Here is a 19918-nt window from a genome sequence, read left to right as displayed (position 1 = left end):
AATATAGAATATTGGAGATATTCCTGCAAAGTTTGATCAAAGGGTTTGATTTTTTTAAATTTAAATTTTGCGGACCCCTGCATTAATATATAATGCAATATGCAATAAAGATTGTTTGCTTGCCCGTCTGACAGACAAGGACAAGTTTTTTAAGGCTAAACCCCATGCTACCTGCTGATTGACCAAAAAGAAGTTTTCATTATCAATTGGACCAATCAGCAACATTGTTAGAATAATTTCACCACACAAAAAAATGTGGTTAATAATATTGGCAAAGCTCCATTTTGATTGGTGATTAAAGTGAAGATATCATCTAATTGACCAATCAGAGGCAATTTTAGATTGGCAGGTAGTGCTCAGGGGGTTAAGGGCCAAAGCTCAGACAGATACACCAATACTACTGTTTTGGTTGCAATTTTAAAATGTCAAATGTGAAGGTCACAATACTTTCAGTCTCTGATTCACCCAGCACATACATTTCCTTCCATTTCTTATCCAATCCATTTTCTCCAATGGAATCCACATCAATACCTGTGTTGTATATGGACATGTGGTCATCTGACAGAAACACAAACACTTTCCCATTCAAGCAGAATGCAAGATGGTACTTCAAAGGGACCTGCTTCTCCTTCTTCCCGATCACAGCTGTCACTTGGCCATTCCTCCGCTCTTTGATGGTGATTTCACTTACATGTATCTCACCATCAGCTTCGCTTTCTTCCATCTCTTCCTCCGTCATCTTTGTTTCATCGTATTGGTGGACCACACGATAACACTCGCCATCTTGTACTGTCAGTACTGGCTTTGCATAGGCTGGTGTTCTATACTTTTCTGATATCAGCTTCTGCCAAACATTGTTAACTGTATCATACATCTCCAGTGAGTAAGTGTGTACAATCTTACCAGAGTAGTCCATCTCTAAGCCATACATAAAAATCTTACCATTTAAAGCCACAACTTGGGGATGTTTGTAGTAGCATGTTAGAGGAGCTGCATACTTCCAGTGATTCCGACTAATATTGTAGCATACTACAGTCTTTGTAGGCCCATTGTAACCCATTCCAACTGCATATATCCATCCATCCATATGCACCAGTGCAAACTCACTTAGCACTGATTTCATACTTGCAAGTTCCTTCCATGAGTTTGATTCAGGGTCGTATTTCCATAATTTAGTCAAGAATAACACATCTTCATCTTCATATTCTAGATCATCAGAATCATCACTGTCACTGTCATCGTGTTTATACATTTCGCTATCTAATAAATTGAATAAAAGTCAAGAATTGCTTAGGGTTAATGGCTAGGTATGTTTTTGTTTTATTGCTACAGAGTTAAGACTAGTTAAGGCCAAAAAAAAATTGTTTGCTTGTCCATAGATCACTTTCAGATATTGGGTCGGTCAGTCGGTCGGTCGGGAAAAGGGTTTTTTTTTTTTTTTTTTTTTTCATGTACCAAAAGTATTATGTGAAGTACTATAATGTAAAACACTGTAAAACACTCACTGACCACATAATTTCCACCCAAGATAAATTCAAGGTAAACCGCAGACTTAAAATACTGCATTTTTAAGTTCAAAAGTGTTTTACTTATACGCTGAGAATGATAATACAAAATATTTAAACCCTCAGCCAGGTACGACTGGACAGGAGAAACATGTAGAAATGGTTTTTTACAACATTTCTTTTAAATCTTCAGTTTTTCAAACAAAAAGTTCATGACCTTTTCGAGAAAATTGTGGAAAAAAAACTTTTTCAAAAGTTCTCGGTCGGGACTGCTGAGACGGTCGGTCGGACAAGGACAAGCAAACAACTTTTTTTTCTGGCCCGAGGTTAGAGCAGTGGCATACCAACTGGGGGCCAAAGGGGGCAAGTTGTCCTGAAATATCTGGACAAAATTGACCAAAAATCGTGATTTGTATCTCTTTTAGAACAGAATGAACCCCATTTTGGCCAATTTAAGAATAAAAATGGCAAATTTGATCATGTGAACTTGTCCCAGTAAGGCCATTATGGGCACAATTTCCCCATAGGAAATTTTGCTGGGTACGCCACTTGGTTAGGACAGGACCAAAAGGTCCACCACACACATTGGTTGATCTTGAATAAAATTTATAAATTAAGGATGTCACCATGGGAACAATCAATAATTTATGAGGGGTAAGGGAATAGGGAATTCAAAACTTTAGACAACAACATTGCTCCTCCCCCTTTCTTTCAAACTTTATTTTCCTTTTTAACCTGGCAAAAATATTCTATTACTTTTCCCTGGCAAAAACAATGTGTTCCCTCTTAAATTACCTTCCCCCCCATCACTGTCTAAACAATCTTACCTCCAGCTACGTAGAGCACGCCATCTACAACAATAGCTGTGATAGATGGATCGAGTAATGGCACGCTGCTTATAGGAGGAGTTGCAAATTCCACGGGTGGAGCCACCCAGCTTTTTTCCACTTTGCTGAAGTACCCTATAGTGTTATCTCGATATCCACCTACAGAGAGGGGTGCCTGCAACGACAAAATACCACACAAGTAGTTATTCAGTGTCCTCATTTAACATCAAACTTGTAAACTAGCCATACCACCTAATTGACTCAATTGACTTGGGGGATGGTGATAAAAGTGAATTTTCGTGGGGTGCCAACAATTTTGAGTATTAAACTTGGGCATTTCTTACACCAAAAGTGGTAATTTCCCAATTTTGTTTATAGGATTGAAGAGGGGGACCAAGTGGAGGATGCCCCATCCATCACCGGTATGAGTGATTCCAGATGCATTGTTGGTGTTTCTAGATGATTTAGTGTTTCCGGATGTGCTCTGGATATTATGTGGTCATACATGTAGGTTGAATGCGGCACTATAAACAGAGCTCAACACATATTCACTGAACCATATATCAGAAAGGAAGAGGAGGAATACATCCGGCAAGATGTACTGCTGGTGTTTCTAGATGATCAGTCTGGGTAGTTATACTTTCTTAACGCTAGAATCACTTATCAGACATGACCAAGAGACCAGACTAGGTCTCAAAACGTTGTAGCTCCAGAAAATGTGAGTACTTGAAGACATTTTCTTTGCTAATCTACATGAACTATCCTGTCGAATCTCTTCAAGGACTGAAATATGCTTTGGCGATAGGAGCTGGAAAATTTCAAACAACAATTTTCTTTAAATTAGAAGAATTTTTTGACTTCAACACTACTTAAAATTTGATCGCTTACCGGGAGCGCTTTCACAGTACCAACTGCGTCCTCAGCCGGATGTTATGGCTCTGATGATTTATGGCTTGTTGACAACCTTTGATGATGTCACACTAGAAGAAGATGACGTCAAAGGTGTTGTCCTTGAATCAAATTTTAAGTAGTGTTGAAGTCAAAAATTCTTCTAATTTAAATTATACCACTATGTATCCATGAATTTACAATTTTATAACAATTTTCTTTGTTTTACCTCATTTGTTCGGCAGGGGCCATAATTTTTTATTTTTTTTTGGAAATGTTGCTTTAAATATATAAGAAAAATAATGTGCTATAATGATGAGACATTTAAAAGGTGCTGTGTACATGTACTGTACATGAACATTTTCCTGTATATTTTGATATTAGGTATGTCAACAAAGCCATCTAGAATATAATTTTTTTTTAAATGTTGGTAATTTCTTACAGTGATAATATTTCTTGGTGTAAACATCTCATGCAGCTCATCATCGGATCTGCTACTTCTGGCTTGAGGTCGTTTGATAACACGTCTCAGTATCTCGCTGCAATCTACCATGTTGTGTTTGTCAAAGAAATCACCAGCTTTTTCCAGTTCTGTGGCAGGTATAACTCCTAAACGAAGCGTCTTTACAAGTTTGGCTGCATGTTGTTTACGAGTTGACACATCATGAGACAACCAGTGGATCACACCGTTTAGAACCTATAAGAATGGCAAAGTAATTGAAAAGCAGGGCTGTCAACTTTTTGAAATTGCTTGGCATGAGACACTGTTAATGTTAATTTTGACCAATAGTTATTTCAGCCACAGCGCTCGAGAATCTAAAAAGTGTGGGTGGGTAGGGACAACAATTAAATTTTACATTGGGTCAGATTAGGCTCACTTTGCAACTCTTGGTGTGAGATTTACTACCTTGGCATGAGATTATACTAACTTGGCGTGAGACCGTGAGAAATTGCCTGAATGTGTGAGACTCACGGCCAATGCGTAAGAGTTGACAGCCCTGATTGAAACTGAGAGTCTTTACATAGTTGGAGATAATTAGCCATGGGTTTGTGTGTGTGTGTGACTGTCGTGCATTTGTAAAAAGGGACACACGTTGCATGTACTTTAGGAGATACGGGTCGTGCAAACAGGCAAATCCCCATTTGACAAGGTGGTATTACAATGTACACGCCTGATAAATTTTGTGACTAATTTTACATTTTTCTCAAAAAACAACAACTACACACTAACTAACAAAAGTTATGTATATTATAGGGGCAAGGAATCCAATTACTTCACTGAAATTTCAGTGATTCAAGACAAGTGGTTCATTATATGTAAAAGAATGAGGTACACTTAAGCGGTACCTCTTTTCTTATCATAAATAACATACCGCTTGTCTTGAGTCACTGAAATTCCAGTGTAGTAACTGGATTCCTTGCCCCTATAATAATTTAGGCATATCACCTCAAAAATAAGCACAACAGAAACACGTTATTTAATGTTTCTACATGAATGAGCTTTATTAAAGCATCAAAAATCAAAAAGCAGAATTGAAATCGGCCAATGCATTGTGATGTAGTGTCAATTTAAAGATGCTCGTAGATGGAATGAAATCCTGCCACCGTAATGACAAAATTGGCACATTTAGAGATTTTGAAGGTTTTGGATGCTTGCTTGAAAAATCAGCATTAATTTGTAAGTATCACAGGTTAAATGCCTATCTTACCTGAAAACAAAATTTAAAAATCTATCACTGAATATAATTATAATAAATTAACCAAATATACTATTTTAGCATCCCTTACCAAAATTTAAGCCATATTTAAGCAATATACCTAGCAATATAAGAAGGCTTCAAAGCCTTAGTATCCATATGCCTTATAAGCAATATCTAAGGCATATTTTTAAGGCATACCTTAGGCATACCTTAGGCATACTTAAGGCATACTTAAGCAATATTTTAAGGCTTCGTTTCTGATATTTAGGCATATATTGCTTACACAAAAAGCAATATATTGCTTACACAAATAGGCAATATATTGCTTAAACTAAGAAGCAATATACATGTATTGCTTTTGTGATCCAACACATGCTTTAGATCTAGTCGAGAGAATATAGTACATGTTTTAGTTACCTTCTGACTTTGAGCAACATAGTTTGCGCACACATCAGATGATATATAATACTTAATTGTATGTTAATTAAATTGCATCTACTTGAACATAAAATATAATTATTAATGCAAAACTGGTAATTATGTTATAAAGGTCCTAACAGTGTGTTGTACGTTTTTCTACCACAGTATTAAGGGGTTCAAACGATGTTTCTGGAAAACAGAAACTGAATTTAGAACCATTTGAATAGATTGAATAAGTTAAGCTAAATACACTGAGCAAAATAGTTTTTGTTTGAAGGAAATCGGACATATATGGTTGTCAAGATATGCATGTTTTTAGTTTCTTTGTATTCTATTTTTTTGCCAATATATTGATGAAGTTAATGAGGAAAATTGGCAAAATGTGCTCATGAATATTCATGTTTGCCAATATTATACCAATATCTTATGAATAAACCTTCATACTACTTTTATTTTAAATGATTTTGACATGAAACTTTGCCAATGTGTTTCTATGGCCTAAAACATTGCCATGTGATTTTCCCGCCCATCTAATTTGCATATTTGCATAATTAATTAGCATTATACTTAAGGCTAATTAATTATGCAAATATGCAAATTAGATTTGCGGGAAAATCACATGTTAAAGGTTTAGGTCATAGAGACACATTAACAAAATTCAGGTCAAAATTTAAAAGGTAATAAGTAGTATGAAGGTTTATTCATAAAATATTGGGAAAATATTGGCAAAAATTAATATTAATGAGCACATTTTGCCAATTTTCTTCATTAACTTCATCAATATATTGGCAAAACAATAGAATACAAAAATTTCAACAGCAATATCTCAAAAACCGTTTGTCCGATTTGGCTCAAATTTTAGAATTAAGATTAGTTTGCATATCTCTCTGCAACAAGTCTATTTTAATCTCAATCAGAGCAACTTGATTTTGCCTTTCGTACCACCTTAAGCTAGCATAAAGACACTATAGACATTAGGTTAAGATGTACTGAATATGCCCCAACGTACTCCTCTCTCGATCCCTTGCACTTGGTCATTCCATGTTTCAAGAAATGCATGCCTAGCTTTCACAGCACCTGAATACCGTCAAATCAATCCTGTATATTTTAAGCTTACCTATATACTTGTCCATGCATGCTAATAACACTTGCACACTTCCAAGCAGGAATTACTTTTATAGCTACATGGATCACATAGGCCTATACATTGATTGTCAAATAACATCACAATGTAATGAAAAGAAGGCATTTCATAGCTGAAAACAACAAAAAACGAGGAGCCACATCATCTCTGCAGTCATCACAATTCAAAATGACAGTTGGAAATATATATACTCCCATAATGCACCATTTGACCCTGAGGTCATATTGCTAAATATTTTATATTGCTAATTTTATATTGCTAAATACTAGCTGTTAACAGTATATTGCTTGAAATGTTTATATTGTTTATTTAGTTTTATATTGCTAGTGGACATTGATGCAGTTAACAATATATTGCCTAATATATATATATTGCAAGCAATATGCTTCAACACTGCTTGTGGTATTGCTAAAATAAAGCATATTTTGTTTATTGCTTGTGATATTGCTTAAATATTGCTTAATAAGGCTTCAACATTGGTAAGGGATTTTAACAAAAATAGCCAAAAATTTATCAATGGGGCTGTAGTACCACCTTAAAGTAGGGGCTAGAGGATGTAGGAGTGCTATCAGCTTTTATTGTGCATTTACCTCTATTCTAACTTATTTACATAAATGCAATGTATCATAATGAATTACACATTGAATATGAATTTCACCACCGGGTTTGAGATGGTAAATTTTAATTTTTTAACTTGGTACTTGGTAGTACATAATGCAAATCATAATATCCCCATTCTACATGCAAGAATACAAGGGTGTGTATAGAGGATGGGGTGTACTGTATACTTATGAAAACTTTCAAGTCAAAGTCAAGTTTATAATCTGGTTAGTGATCACGAGTCAGGTCAAGTTGAGTCATTTTGACTTATGACTTAATTGAGCTGAGTCACAAGTTGACTCAGTACTACACTGGCATTAGTGCCAGGGCTGTCGACATGGGGGGGGGGTGATCCCTCCCTGGGGATCCCTAAAAGGGGAGGAGAGAGAGAAAGGGGTAAAAACTATAATCAACCACAGTTAGCTGGTCATATGCCCTATTGGGCCTAAAATGATGTTGGGACCAGCCGCCCCAGGTACATTTAGGTGATGTGGTCCATGATAGGTGCATATTTTCTTTATTAAAAATACGAAATATATACATGTGTACATCCCATCACCCCTACGCACCACACCCTTAGTTTATTAGTACCAATGGATATCGCCCTGCACCTGGGGCTGGGTGGCAAGTTCCCCTCCCCTGCTCAATCAAAAAAAAAATATTGGGACAAAATTTGTGATTTGCATCTTCCTTTTGGTCTATTCTCGCCCAAAATTAAACCCCTTTTGGACCATTTAGCCCCCCTCTGTGACTTATGATCCGGTATATCCCTGGACCCCACCGTGGGTGGGGAGGCAAGAGTGGACCCTGGAGCATTTGAGCTCATGCTTCAGGCTTGACACATCATTAAAAATGATTAAACACTAGCAAAATTATTTTCCAGGCCCTGAGAAAATGGTCTAGCGATGGCCCTGACCAGTGTAATCATGGTAATGCACCTACTTTAAAACTACCACTGACCTCTTCTTCTTTAGCAGATAGAGCCAGCATTGGTTCCAACAAAAGTTGTGTAAAGACCTCAGCACACATGTCCTCCACAAATGTTTCCGTCTTCATGAACTTGCCAAATTTTAAGGCCATAGTCCTTATAGCACCACCCATTAAACGTTCTACAGGTTTTCCATAAGATGAAGCCAGCATTGCCAATGTTAAAGCGTCTTCACATAAGATTTTCCCATCATTTAGATACCCATGAAGCTTGGGTTTACACTGCGTAATAATTTCCTCAAATTGCATATAGCATGCTAACTTCAGAGCACCAACTATGGTAAACTCATTCAGATGTAATGCACCAGTGTACGCATACTCCAACAGTTTCTCAAACGCCTGACCATCTCCGTCTATATCTACTGTAGATTTGCTGCTCTCTACAAAAACCCCTAAGAACATGGCCTCGAAATATGGACTAGCTGCAGCTAAAACCATTTTGTGAGCATGGAATGATCGTCCGCCGATGTTGATGGTGACGTCACAGAAATGACCTTGCTTCTGGAAGGTATGAAACTTTTTCATCATATTTGGTACATGGTTCTCGTTTTCCAGGTTTAAAGGATGATCTGACTTATACAAATTGTTATAGTAATCAAATATGAAATCGATATTGGCATCTTCATCTTTTCTGTTGGAAAAAAGAGAATCATAAAAAATTAAATATAAATAAAGCACAAAACAAACAAGTAAATCAGGCACACAAGAAAAGGTTAGTCTCTCAAACATTTTGCATCAAAACTATAATCAAATTAAGTAGTTCTTGGCCAAATTGGAACACTGTGAACGCTAGTGGCTCTGCAATAAACACACACGAATATAGCGCGGTACAGAAGAAAGTATACACGCCGGGTATACACGCGCCTTCCACTGCATCCACGCTTAGTACACTACATGGACGCAACACGCATATTCCAGTTTGGCCAAGAAATACTTAATTTGCTTATATGTGTTATAATTCAAGCTATAAAGTGTTACGCAAGACTTTGTGTGGTCTTGTAAACACAGACGAACAGGCCTTTTCTGTGTGTAAACACGGACGAATGGGACATTTTCTGGTGTATCAGTCCCCTGTAAGTAGGCTTTGTTGTTTGAAATTTGGGAGCTTTTAATCGCTCTCCTTGAGTGCTACAGGAGAGCACTAGGATAGCATTTTTATTGTACTGTATATGTGGTTATTATTGTTACACCAAAGGTAGGCGAGCAATAATAAGCTCTCCTCAGCTTTATTTGAGGGGAGTGATGGGGAGCAATTGCTCTAGCTCTCCTCAAACGGCAAAGCCTGCTGCAAGTTCATAATTTCATTCATAAAAACATGTCTGGTCAATTTCGACCGCTCGGATCTACCAAATAAGACTATGTAATCGGGTTCATGAATACTTAAAAGGGCATTTCGTGATCCACAGCATCATCCCCCACTTTTCTCAAAAAAAGTTGAGATTTTTATATCACTGGAAACCTCTGGCTACATAATGTTTATGTACAAAATATTTCTTGCAGATTAATTCGTTTTGCAAAGATATTGTGAAATTTGAATTTCGTTCTGGTGCACCAGAACGAAATTACAACATATTGTCTATGGAGCAGTGTAATACACATAATCATGCATAACTCGCAAACGCAAAATCGGAATCAACTGAAATTTTGGGAATAGGCTTTTTTGTGGATACGTACTGAAAAATGTCATAAAAAGAGGATGCTAGGATCACGAAATCCTCCTTTAAGCTGAATTTATACTCAATCGCCAAGCGATTGCGAATAATTTGCAATGCATCACTCATCGCTTTTGTATATACTTTATACTTATAATTTTGTTTTCCAATTTAATCCCTGTAGGCCTACGTAGGTTTGGTAGAAGGGGTTTGGGTTAGAGTTAGGGTTGAATTAGGGTTTGACTAGGTCTATGCCATCATCATGAGCTGTAACATAATTTTAAGCATATCCCTTAGCCTAAACCCTAACCCTAAGTCCCAACTAATATGCCTCCCTCCCATACCTGTATTGTATGATATCTTATTTTGTATTTTACTTTGTATAATTCATAATACTTGCTACTTACGAACATTTGTCTATACTTAATTGCTTTCTATATTATCATGTTATAGTAATATTATTGCATTTTGTGTATAATTATCATGTTGTATTATGTGTAAGTTTAAGTTATATTTGGCAGTTTATAAGGTTTTGCATTTTCTCTGTAAAGCGCCTTGAGGCTTTCCTGCATAGGGCGCTATATTAAATCTTTGTTTATTATTATTATTATACCTTTAACACGGTAAAATTGCGTCTGGAGGCATATTAGTTTGGACTTTTGGAGGCAAAAAAAATTCTTCTTGCGAGTAGATCACTTTTTAACACGGTAAAATCGCCTCTGGAGGCATATTAGAGAACTAGTATATAGAGTACAAATTAATACCTGCCCGGAGGGTGAGAAAAGGGATTTCTTTTGTGGGATAATCAAGCTGAAAGAGGGCTTGGTTTTTTTTTTTTTTGGGGGGGCAACTACAAAGAAGGAGATCTGCTGTAAAGAAGAATTTTTTGCCCAAACTAATATGCCTCCAAAAGTCCCAACTAATATGCCTCCCTCCCATACCTTTAACATGGTAAAATTGTGCCTGGCGCCCGGGGGCCACTCAGCTATAATGGTGTACACATGCGTGAACAAAAAAACGCGTAAAAAGGGGTCTTTTTTTTCTGACGAACGCGTAATGCGCGTTCCGTGTTTAGGGGTCTAAAAACACTGATTTTCAACAAAAAGGGGTGTTTTTTTAGGGAGTCATAGGTAAGAAAAACATGTTTAGGGGGTAATATTTTGGTCAAACCTGAAAAAAGGGGGTAAATTTTGAGTCAAACCTGAATAAAGGGGGTAAATTTTGACGAGAAATCCTTGTTAAGGGTTGGTTTTTTCTCGAAGTCCCAAACTTGTTTAGGGGGTATTTTTGAAACCCTTGTTCACGCATGTGTACACCAAATTGTCCAAGTGCCCCCCCCCCTGGGCCTGGAGGCATATTAGTTTGGACTTTTGGAGGCATATTAGTTCGGGCAAAAATTCTTCTTTAGAGCAGAATTAGCAGATCTCCCTTCTTTGTAGTTGCCCCCCAAAACAAACCAAGTCCCTCTTTCAGCTTTAATTATCTCCTAAAAGAAATCCCCTTTTCTCACCCTCCGGGCGGGTATTAATTTGGACTCTCTCTATATACTAGCTCTCTAATATGCCTCCCTCCCATACCTCTAACACGGTAAAATTGCGTCTGGAGGCATATAAGAGTTAGTATGTAGAGTGTCGATATATTTTGGAAGACGCTATACTAGCTCTCTAATATGCCTCCATCCCATACCTTTGACACGGTAAAATCGCCTCTGGAGGCATATTAGAGAGCTAGTATATAGAGAGTCCAAATTAATACCACGCCGGAGGGTGAGAAAAGGGATTTCTTTTGGGGATAATCAAAGCTGAAAGAGGGGCTTGGTTTGTTTTGGGGGGGCAACTACAAAGAAGGGAGATCTGCTCTAAAGAAGATTTTTTTTTGCCCAAACTAAGTCCAAACTAATATGCCTCCTTCCCATACCTTTAACACAGTAAAATTGCGCCTGGAGGCATATTAGTTTGGACTTTTGGAGGCATATTAGTTTGGACTTTTGGAGGCATATTAGTTCGGGCAAAAAAATTCTTCTTGCGAGTAGATCACCCTTCTAAGCCTTCTTTGTAGTTGCCCCCCAAAACAAACCAAGCCCCTCTTTCAGCTTAGATCCAAGATCGGACCTGGCGGAATTGCATGTGGGGCTCCATGCAGACTTGCAACAAGAGATACAAGAATCGACGGCATTTGTTGGAGGTGCACCGACAACAGGAAACATGAGACCACAGTTAGAAGATGCACCATCTATAAGATGCACCATGCAATTCCTGACGTGATTTCTTTTATCAAGAATTTCCTAGATGGCCATCTACTTGTTAAATGTGCACAATTTACAGCAACTCATTACAGCACAACCGCGATGAACTGGTCCCAATATATCAGAGATGTAATGATTCAGTGGGTCTGGGAAGATGTCATCCAAGGTCAGAAGAAATTCACCGGTATAGTTGAAATAGACGAGAGTTTGTTTGGCCGAAAAGTGAAATATCATAAAGGAAACTCAAGAGCACAGGAGAAAGTGTGGGTAGTCGGTTTGGTTGAAAGGAGCAGTGGACATTGCATAATGTATCCTGTTGAAGACAGAAGCAGAGCGACGTTGATGAAGATCATCAATCGCCAAGTGTAGAAGTAGGCTCCACCATACTGATGGGTGGGTGGGGTATAATAAGCTCAATTTACTTAGGATACCGCCACTTCACGGTCATTCATTCAGACAGCTTCAAAAAGAAGTATAGAAATGTACAGACTGGAGAGATAATTGATGTAGATACCAATTACATTGAAGGTTCGTGGATGCACGCCAAAGATCACCTCGTTAGGATCCACGGTACCACAATTAAGAACTTTGAAGCACATTTGTGCGATATTATGTGGCGGCATTTCCACAGGGGATCGCCCGGTGAGGTCTCCCAGATGTTTTTGACTTGCTTAGCGATGTCTACAGCAGTGATGGCCCGGCACGCCTAACCGCATCACTCCCGCTATTTGATACCTGGACTATACAGAAGAATCAAGTCGACGTTGAAGTGCATCAGATATATAACGTCCGCCACGCACCTCCTGATGTTGAAGCCGCTGTCCAAACAATCAATCTTGACCATGATTATGCTCGTGTGCCAGAAACGGAAAGCGAAAGCGTCAGTAGCACTCCAGCAAATATTTCGCAAGTTATTCCCGAGACTCCTAGCCCACCTGACGAGCGTGATCTGCCTGGACCAAGTAGGCCTAGGCCTGGAACATCACAACGGTATATGCTCGCGGGATTTGTAGAGTGCACACAGGAGGAAGCAAAGAAGCAAAAGAAGAAAGCAAAGAAAGCAAAGAAAGCAAAGAAAGTGGCAAAGAAAGCCAAGAAAGTGGGCAAAAAACTTGAATAGAGAACAACAGTTATAGTTACCCACTACAGTTAGGCCTATAGTTACAGTTATAGTTACAGTTACCGTATAAATTACTATTGGAGGATTTCATCGTGTTTGCAAACTTTTGGATTTAATATTGCAACTTTTCGCAACTTGAATTTTTGGACTTCTATTTCCTGTGGACATCTCTTGAAGAATAATAGGTAAATATTGTAAAATATGGTTTACAATTTGTATTTCGAAACTGGATAAAATAGGCTTAATAGAAATTTGTAATGATATTATTCTTTTTAGGACGCTTAAAATGACTCTAAAATATCACTGAAAGCTTGAACATCTTTAAAAAAAATCTGATGATTTTTTTACAAACATAGGCCCTATTTTGAAAAGGAGGCATATTAGTTTGGACTTTTAGAGGCATATTTGTTTAGACCAAAAAATCTTCTTGCAAGTAGATCTCCCTTTCTTTGTAGTTGCCCCCACCAAAACAAACCAAGCCCTCTTTTAGCTTAGATCATCCCCCAAAAGAAATCCCTTTTCTCACCCTCCGGGCGGGTATTAATTAGGATTCTATATATACTAGCTCTCTAATATGCCTCCCTCCCATACCTTTAACGCGGTAAAATTGTGTTTGGAGGCATATTAGAGAGTTAGTATATAGAGTGTCGATATCTTTTGGAAGACACTATATACTAGCTCTCTATGCGTCCCTCCCATACCTTTAACACGGTAAAATTGCGTCTGGAGGCATATTAGAGAGTTAGTATAATTTTATAGAGTGTCGATATATTTTGGAAGACGCTATATACTAGCTCTCTAATATGCCTCCCTCCCATACCTTTAATTTAACATGGTAAAATCGCATCTGGAGGCATACATGTATTAGAGAGCTAGTATATCTAGACAGTTCACTATCCAATAAATAAAATGTTTAACAAGGTTTAATTAATTAATACACAGCAACGCCAATAATTTGTTTTTTATGTAACAAGTTTTCGGCATTTACAGTTCGTAATATAAATGTTTTATGTTGTCACTCATTTTAGCATAGTCATACTTGGTCTTGGTATTTTATGTTATTAAAATCCATCACGCATTTTAGCGTAGTCTGTAAGAACTTTTTTCAGTAAGCTAGGGGGTCTTTTTTTAGCAGAGGCACATTAGAGAAGATGGCCAAAAATGTTTTCAGTTTTGGCTTTCTTTACTCAAGTGCTTTAAAGGGGCATTTCGTGATCCACAGCCTCATCCCCCCACTTTTCTCAAAAAAAGTTGAGATTTTTATATCACTGGAAACCTCTGGCTACATAATGTAATATACAACAAAATATTTCTTGCAGATTAATTCGTTTTGCAAAGATATCGTGAAATTTGAATTTCGTTCTGGTGCACCAGAACGAAATTACAACGCATCTATGGAGCAGTGTAATACACATAATCATGCATAACTTCATAAGCGCAAAATCGGAATCAACTGAAATTTTGGGAATAGGCCTTTTTCGTGGATATGTACTGAAAAATGTCATAAAAAGAGGACGCTAGGATCACGAAATCCTCCTTTAATTTGATATGTAAAATGATGCAGTTTGATGGCAAATTTGGGCCCAAATTTGAATTCACCTAGCATACCTATAAAATAAGTATAAGTTACAATCATGCAAACAGTCATGCGAAAGTCTGTATCCGGGTAGCTGGTCACTAACTGCTGAATCTAACACAGCACTTACTCAACTCATTCTCGATCCAACCCGCTTTGCCTGCTATCCCAACCTGCATGCTCACACTGAACCCATCTCAAGACTACTTGTGTACAGACTTCATGTCACAAGATCTGCTATCATCGCTGCTCTGCCTGCCTAGACTTTGTGAAACTCCTAATTTTGACTTTTAACTACATAAAAGGACAGTGCCGCCGAGAGCCATTACGGGCCCGGGGGCAATGTGAACGCACGGGCCCCTTTGATCAGTGATGACGGTGCAGAGGACTTCATATAAGTGTGTGGGGGTGTGTGTGTGGAGGGGGGAGCAGTGGCGTCAATTTCTTTGCGGCATGGGGGAGGGAGGTTGGTGTAAAATCTTTGAACAGCGAAAGTAGCATGTTGAGCTACCAATAATCAAATATGAACATTGAAGGAGACATACGCGCGACGCACAAATTTGCAATCTGAAAGTGGCATTTTGCTCCCAGATTAAGTTCCTCTTAACAACTTCCACACGAAGTGCAAACATTTTGCCAATTTTAAGCCAATTTGAAGCCTAAATGATCCAAGTATGCCAACCGTTGAATTGCACAAATTCGCGCGAAGTCCGCGAATATTTGCAATTCGAATTTTTAAAATCTTGTATTTAAAAAAATTCACGTCTCTTTTCTTTGTTTTTTACGGGCCCGCTAGTGCCGCTACTTTTGTTTGCTTTTTATGGGCTGTAAAAGAGCAAAGAAAACAGACCTTATAATGGACCCGTAAATGCAAATAAATGAGACCGTAGTGGTAGTGGGCCCCTAAAAAGCAAAGAAAAGATGCCATAGGCCCCCTAGGCCCGTATTAAAGGTAAGAAAAGAGACCTAAGTGAGTATGTAAAAAAACTTTATTATAAGCAAAGAAAAGAAAAGAAAAAAGAGAGACCTCAGAGGGCCCGTAAAAAGCAAAGAAGAGATACCTTAGGCCTATACAAGAAAAGACACCTTTGTTGGCCCGTAAAGCAGAGAAAATATGCCTTAATTACAAGGTATCTTTTCTTTACCTGTTACGGGCCCCTGAGGTCCTTTTCTTTGCTTTTACTGCTCCATAGTAAAGTATGTTTTCTTCACTTTTTACGGGCCCCCCTAGGACCCCGGGCCCCGGGGTAACGCACCCGGTTACCCTCCCTTGTCGGCGGCACTGTAAAAGGACTTGTATATAATATGACTTTTTACAGAACTGGTTTTCTGGTGCTCCTAATGCAAAGGAGGGAATTACGTCAACCAACCAACCATGGCAAAACTGCAAAAGAACTTGTTTTTCACACATTTCTAACTTACCCGACTGTACTGGCCATACTTTGATTCGTCGTGTCGCACACTAACCTAATGGAAATGGTTCGTAAACTGATGATAAAGTCAGTAAAATTGTTTAAAAGTACAAAAACTGAGCTTGGTAAATCTCCAACACATCGGAACAAAATTGAAAATTTATATTTTCCTGTTCGTGTTATTAACAGCCTGTATGCCAATTATGCCTTAAGGGAGCACACCACTAAAATAACGTCAAAATACATGACGTTTGTATTTCCATCCCACGTGATAATATTTTGATAGTACCTACTGGAAAGTTAAACGTATAAAATTTAATAAAAAATATTTTTTGATTTATGAAATCCATGTTTTTGCCAGCATCTCAAGTTCACAATTGTTTTGGACTTTTGGTTGGACCAGCGCAGCCTACAGGCTTCTGAACTGAAGCCTACTGGACTAGCCTAAAAACCAACATAAGAGACCGTTCACAAACACTTGTTAGGGGGAGGGGGCCGATGCAAAAAGGGGGCCTGAAATTGTTTTTACCCTAAGTGGGGGGCTGAAGAAAATGACCACAAATTTTCCTGGTAAAATTGAGTTTATATGCTTTTCTATGGGGTTGACCCATCATTTTCATGTCAAAAAGGGGGGCCCTGAAATTTTTGAGGTCTGTAATGGGGGGGCACAAAAATTTTCACGATGAAATTTTTTTTTTGCATCAGGCCCCCTAACAAGTGTTTGTGAACGGTCCCTAAAACAACAATATCAGCAACAATAACATAAAATCATCTTGTCAATAAAGTTTCGCTTTATTGGAACTACTGATGCAGAATAATCACATGACTTCATAGAAACATCTACCAAAAAGTCAATTGCCACCCCCCCCCCCTTATTTAGATGATAACTCAAAATCTATGCATGAAATTTAAACCTGAAATAGCAAAAGGAACCATTTTGATGCCTCATTTGTCTTATCAGCCCAAATTTTGTTGCCATGGTGACCATTTGAAAGAAAAAGATGCCTATTTAAAAGTTTTATGGTACAACGACTTTAGTTTTTAGTGCAACTTTTGAAAATGCATCTTTTTCATTCAGAGTCAACATGGCTACAAATTATTATTGATCTATCAAATGATGTAGGCCCTATCATAATTTGCAGAATTAACCTGGGTTTATTTGTGCTATTTCAGTTTTAAATTTGATGCATACATTTTGAGCTTTATTTTGTAATAAATTGGGGGGGGGGATTACATTTTGGTAGATGTTTCTACACCCACACCACTAGTGTCCAAATGGTAACAATGTCTGAACACGTCCAAGATCCTTCCCTGACACCCTAGTATTAAAGCTTATGAATAGTCAGCCAAAGCAGCAGGATTTATTCATTTCGTGTCTTTTTTTTTGGGGGGGGGGGAGTAGGGAATCTGAAAATGTACCTAAAATTGGGCATTTTTTGCCCTATCTGGAAAAAAGATTAGCATTTGTAAGTTTGAAGTAGTGTATTTGTTTATATTTTTGCTTCTTTTTTCCAGGAAACATTGGCCAAGAGGTTGCGAATTCATCATGTTCATGCTAAACTAGAAAATCAAAAAATTACTCAAACTTTTAATTTTAGGTATTATTGGAGGGGAGGGCGCATATAATGTGCTTTATTGAAACGGACAAATGAATAAGGCGATCATGCAAATCGTCCTATATACTGTTATAAATTTGGCAGACAGCTGAATCTGGATTCGGCTTTTGGCAAATTCATGTTGCGTATGCATTATTTTTGATCACAGGATCAATGCTTTGCAACAAAACTGTTTTTTGTTGAAAATCCCCATATATCAGTGATTTTTTTGATGATTTTTTGATGTGTTCTCAAAAATGGGCAAGTGGATGTAAGGGGTTTTGAAACTAAGCTCTTCATATAGAGTATAGAGGGCAGCATATCAATTTTTTAACGATTACCATTAGTGATAGGCTGTACAGCCCCAAAAAAGGGGTGATGTTGGAAAAAGCTTAGGGTACTAGCTGAATTGAAGCAGCTAATCCTTCTGAGCATTTTGACACCTTTAAAAAAAAAAATCGGTTGAAAAAATGAGACAGTGCGGGCCAAAAAACTACGCATAAGGGGGATTTCTTGGGACCCCCCTGTTTTTCACTATTTTGACAATTATGGGCATTTTCTTTGCTGTTTGTTGGATTCTAATGACTATTTACATGATTTTGGGTCCCTGGATATGTTTATGCAATTTTTACACAAATCGTATGTTTTGATGCAAGTTTAAGAGCTAATTTAGGATGTGAGGGCGCTGTTCAACATAATAGCCGTTACGTATCCCCCCTACTAAAATTTTATAATTTTTTATTATCAAATCAAAGTTACTGATAAATAACAGCATCTGTCCAAATTTGAACTCTCAACCTTATTTCACTTGTGCGTGGTAACCATTTGAAAATGTGTAGAGACGCTTCCATTGACTTACATGTGATACAAAGTTCGTTGACCCCTGTATATTGCTATGGGCAGGTTACCCCTGTATTAAAAATTAGCGCCACGGTCACACCAAACGTGACAAATGACTAAAAATTTCAGAATATGGATGATTAATGATTATCTCTAGTATGATTAACTTAAAAAAAAAAAATGGCTGCGAAAGGGGTCACTAAAGGGTAAAGCGCCCTCACAGCCTAATTTTGCCCAAAACCGTTAATTTTAAGGACACATAAAAGTTTCATTTGACACAAAGTGCATAAATGACCTTCCTGGACCTAAAACTATGTAAGTAAATACCAAAAATGCATTACATAATCCTTAATGTGATAAAATTCCCTCAAAACTAGAAAATAAAGGTCAAATCCACCCCCCCTTGTGTGTCGTTATTTGGCCGGCACTGTCTTAATTTTTGGCCGATTTCAATAAAATTGGTGTCAAATTACTCAGACCAACAAGCTGCATCAAATAAGCTGGTACCCTAAGCTGTTTGCAACTACACCCTTATACAGCCTATGACTATTACCATCATTTACCATACTCAGTGTGATGCACTGTTTACCTAACCCTGTATGCGCCACCCTCTTTTGATTACTTTACACTGTTATCATCTGATCTCCATTAAAAAATTGATATGCTGCCCTCTTATGTACAGCATCGATCCCTTGTTCTCCAATTAACAAATATTAATGCATGCGCAAAATGAATTTACCAAAAGCCAAATCTGGATTCGGCTGTCTGCCGAAATCATAACGGTGTAATTTTTTATTATTTTCTGGTGCATTAGACAAAATATTGTGTACAGAAAACCCGGGGGTACTCAGTACAAATGGCCATACGGGGATGTGCCGCAAACATGGGTCGCATTTTCGGCCGCTTGGTATATCAATGACCCCTTATTTTTTCCGTTTTTGTGGTATACGCATGGGTAGTAAGTTAAAATTGGTATTCAAATGGGGTCTAAATCAGATTTTGGTATATCAATGGGTCGAAAATCTTTAAACTCACTTGCATAAATTTCACGAAAATAAATTGTCTGATCGTCTCCAAATAAGGTACATCGCTATCCAAATAAGGCAAATCAGAACCATAAATTCAGAGCTGGGCAAATCAATTGATAGTCCGATTAGCAAACGTTGAGTTGTCATTGCAAACAGATGGCGACATTCTTCCGGTGTAGTACTAATATATGCGAGCCCAGCACTACTTCTATTTACCCCGGCCAGTTTTGATAAATCACTGAAATTAATCGGTATCGAAGTTGCAACAGCAATTTTTTCATCGCTGTTTTTTAAGTCAGTTTTGCCTCTCAGAACTCGGGATCGCAAAACTAAAGTAAATTAACTGCCGATTTTTAAATGCATCGAATCATATAAATAG

At 37.8% G+C, this 19918-nt stretch overlaps 1 protein-coding gene across 1 annotated transcript; it reads right to left on the bottom strand.

The window, feature by feature from the left end:
* Positions 1–215: 215 nt before the first annotated feature.
* LOC140140260 (kelch repeat and BTB domain-containing protein 2-like) lies at positions 216–16261 on the bottom strand. Its single transcript, XM_072162049.1, has 5 exons — positions 16087–16261; positions 8045–8702; positions 3663–3917; positions 2333–2507; positions 216–1260 (listed from the first exon to the last, which is right to left on the bottom strand). The coding sequence occupies exons 1-5, from the start codon at positions 16101–16103 to the stop codon at positions 398–400; spliced, it is 1968 nt and encodes a 655-aa protein (XP_072018150.1). The 5' UTR covers positions 16104–16261; the 3' UTR covers positions 216–397.
* Positions 16262–19918: the final 3657 nt, after the last annotated feature.

Source organism: Amphiura filiformis, chromosome 19, assembly GCF_039555335.1.
Source record: "Amphiura filiformis chromosome 19, Afil_fr2py, whole genome shotgun sequence".
Classification (NCBI taxonomy): Eukaryota; Metazoa; Echinodermata; class Ophiuroidea; order Amphilepidida; family Amphiuridae; genus Amphiura; species Amphiura filiformis.
Note: the sequence above shows the minus strand (reverse complement) of the source record. Positions and strands in the feature narration are given on the sequence as shown.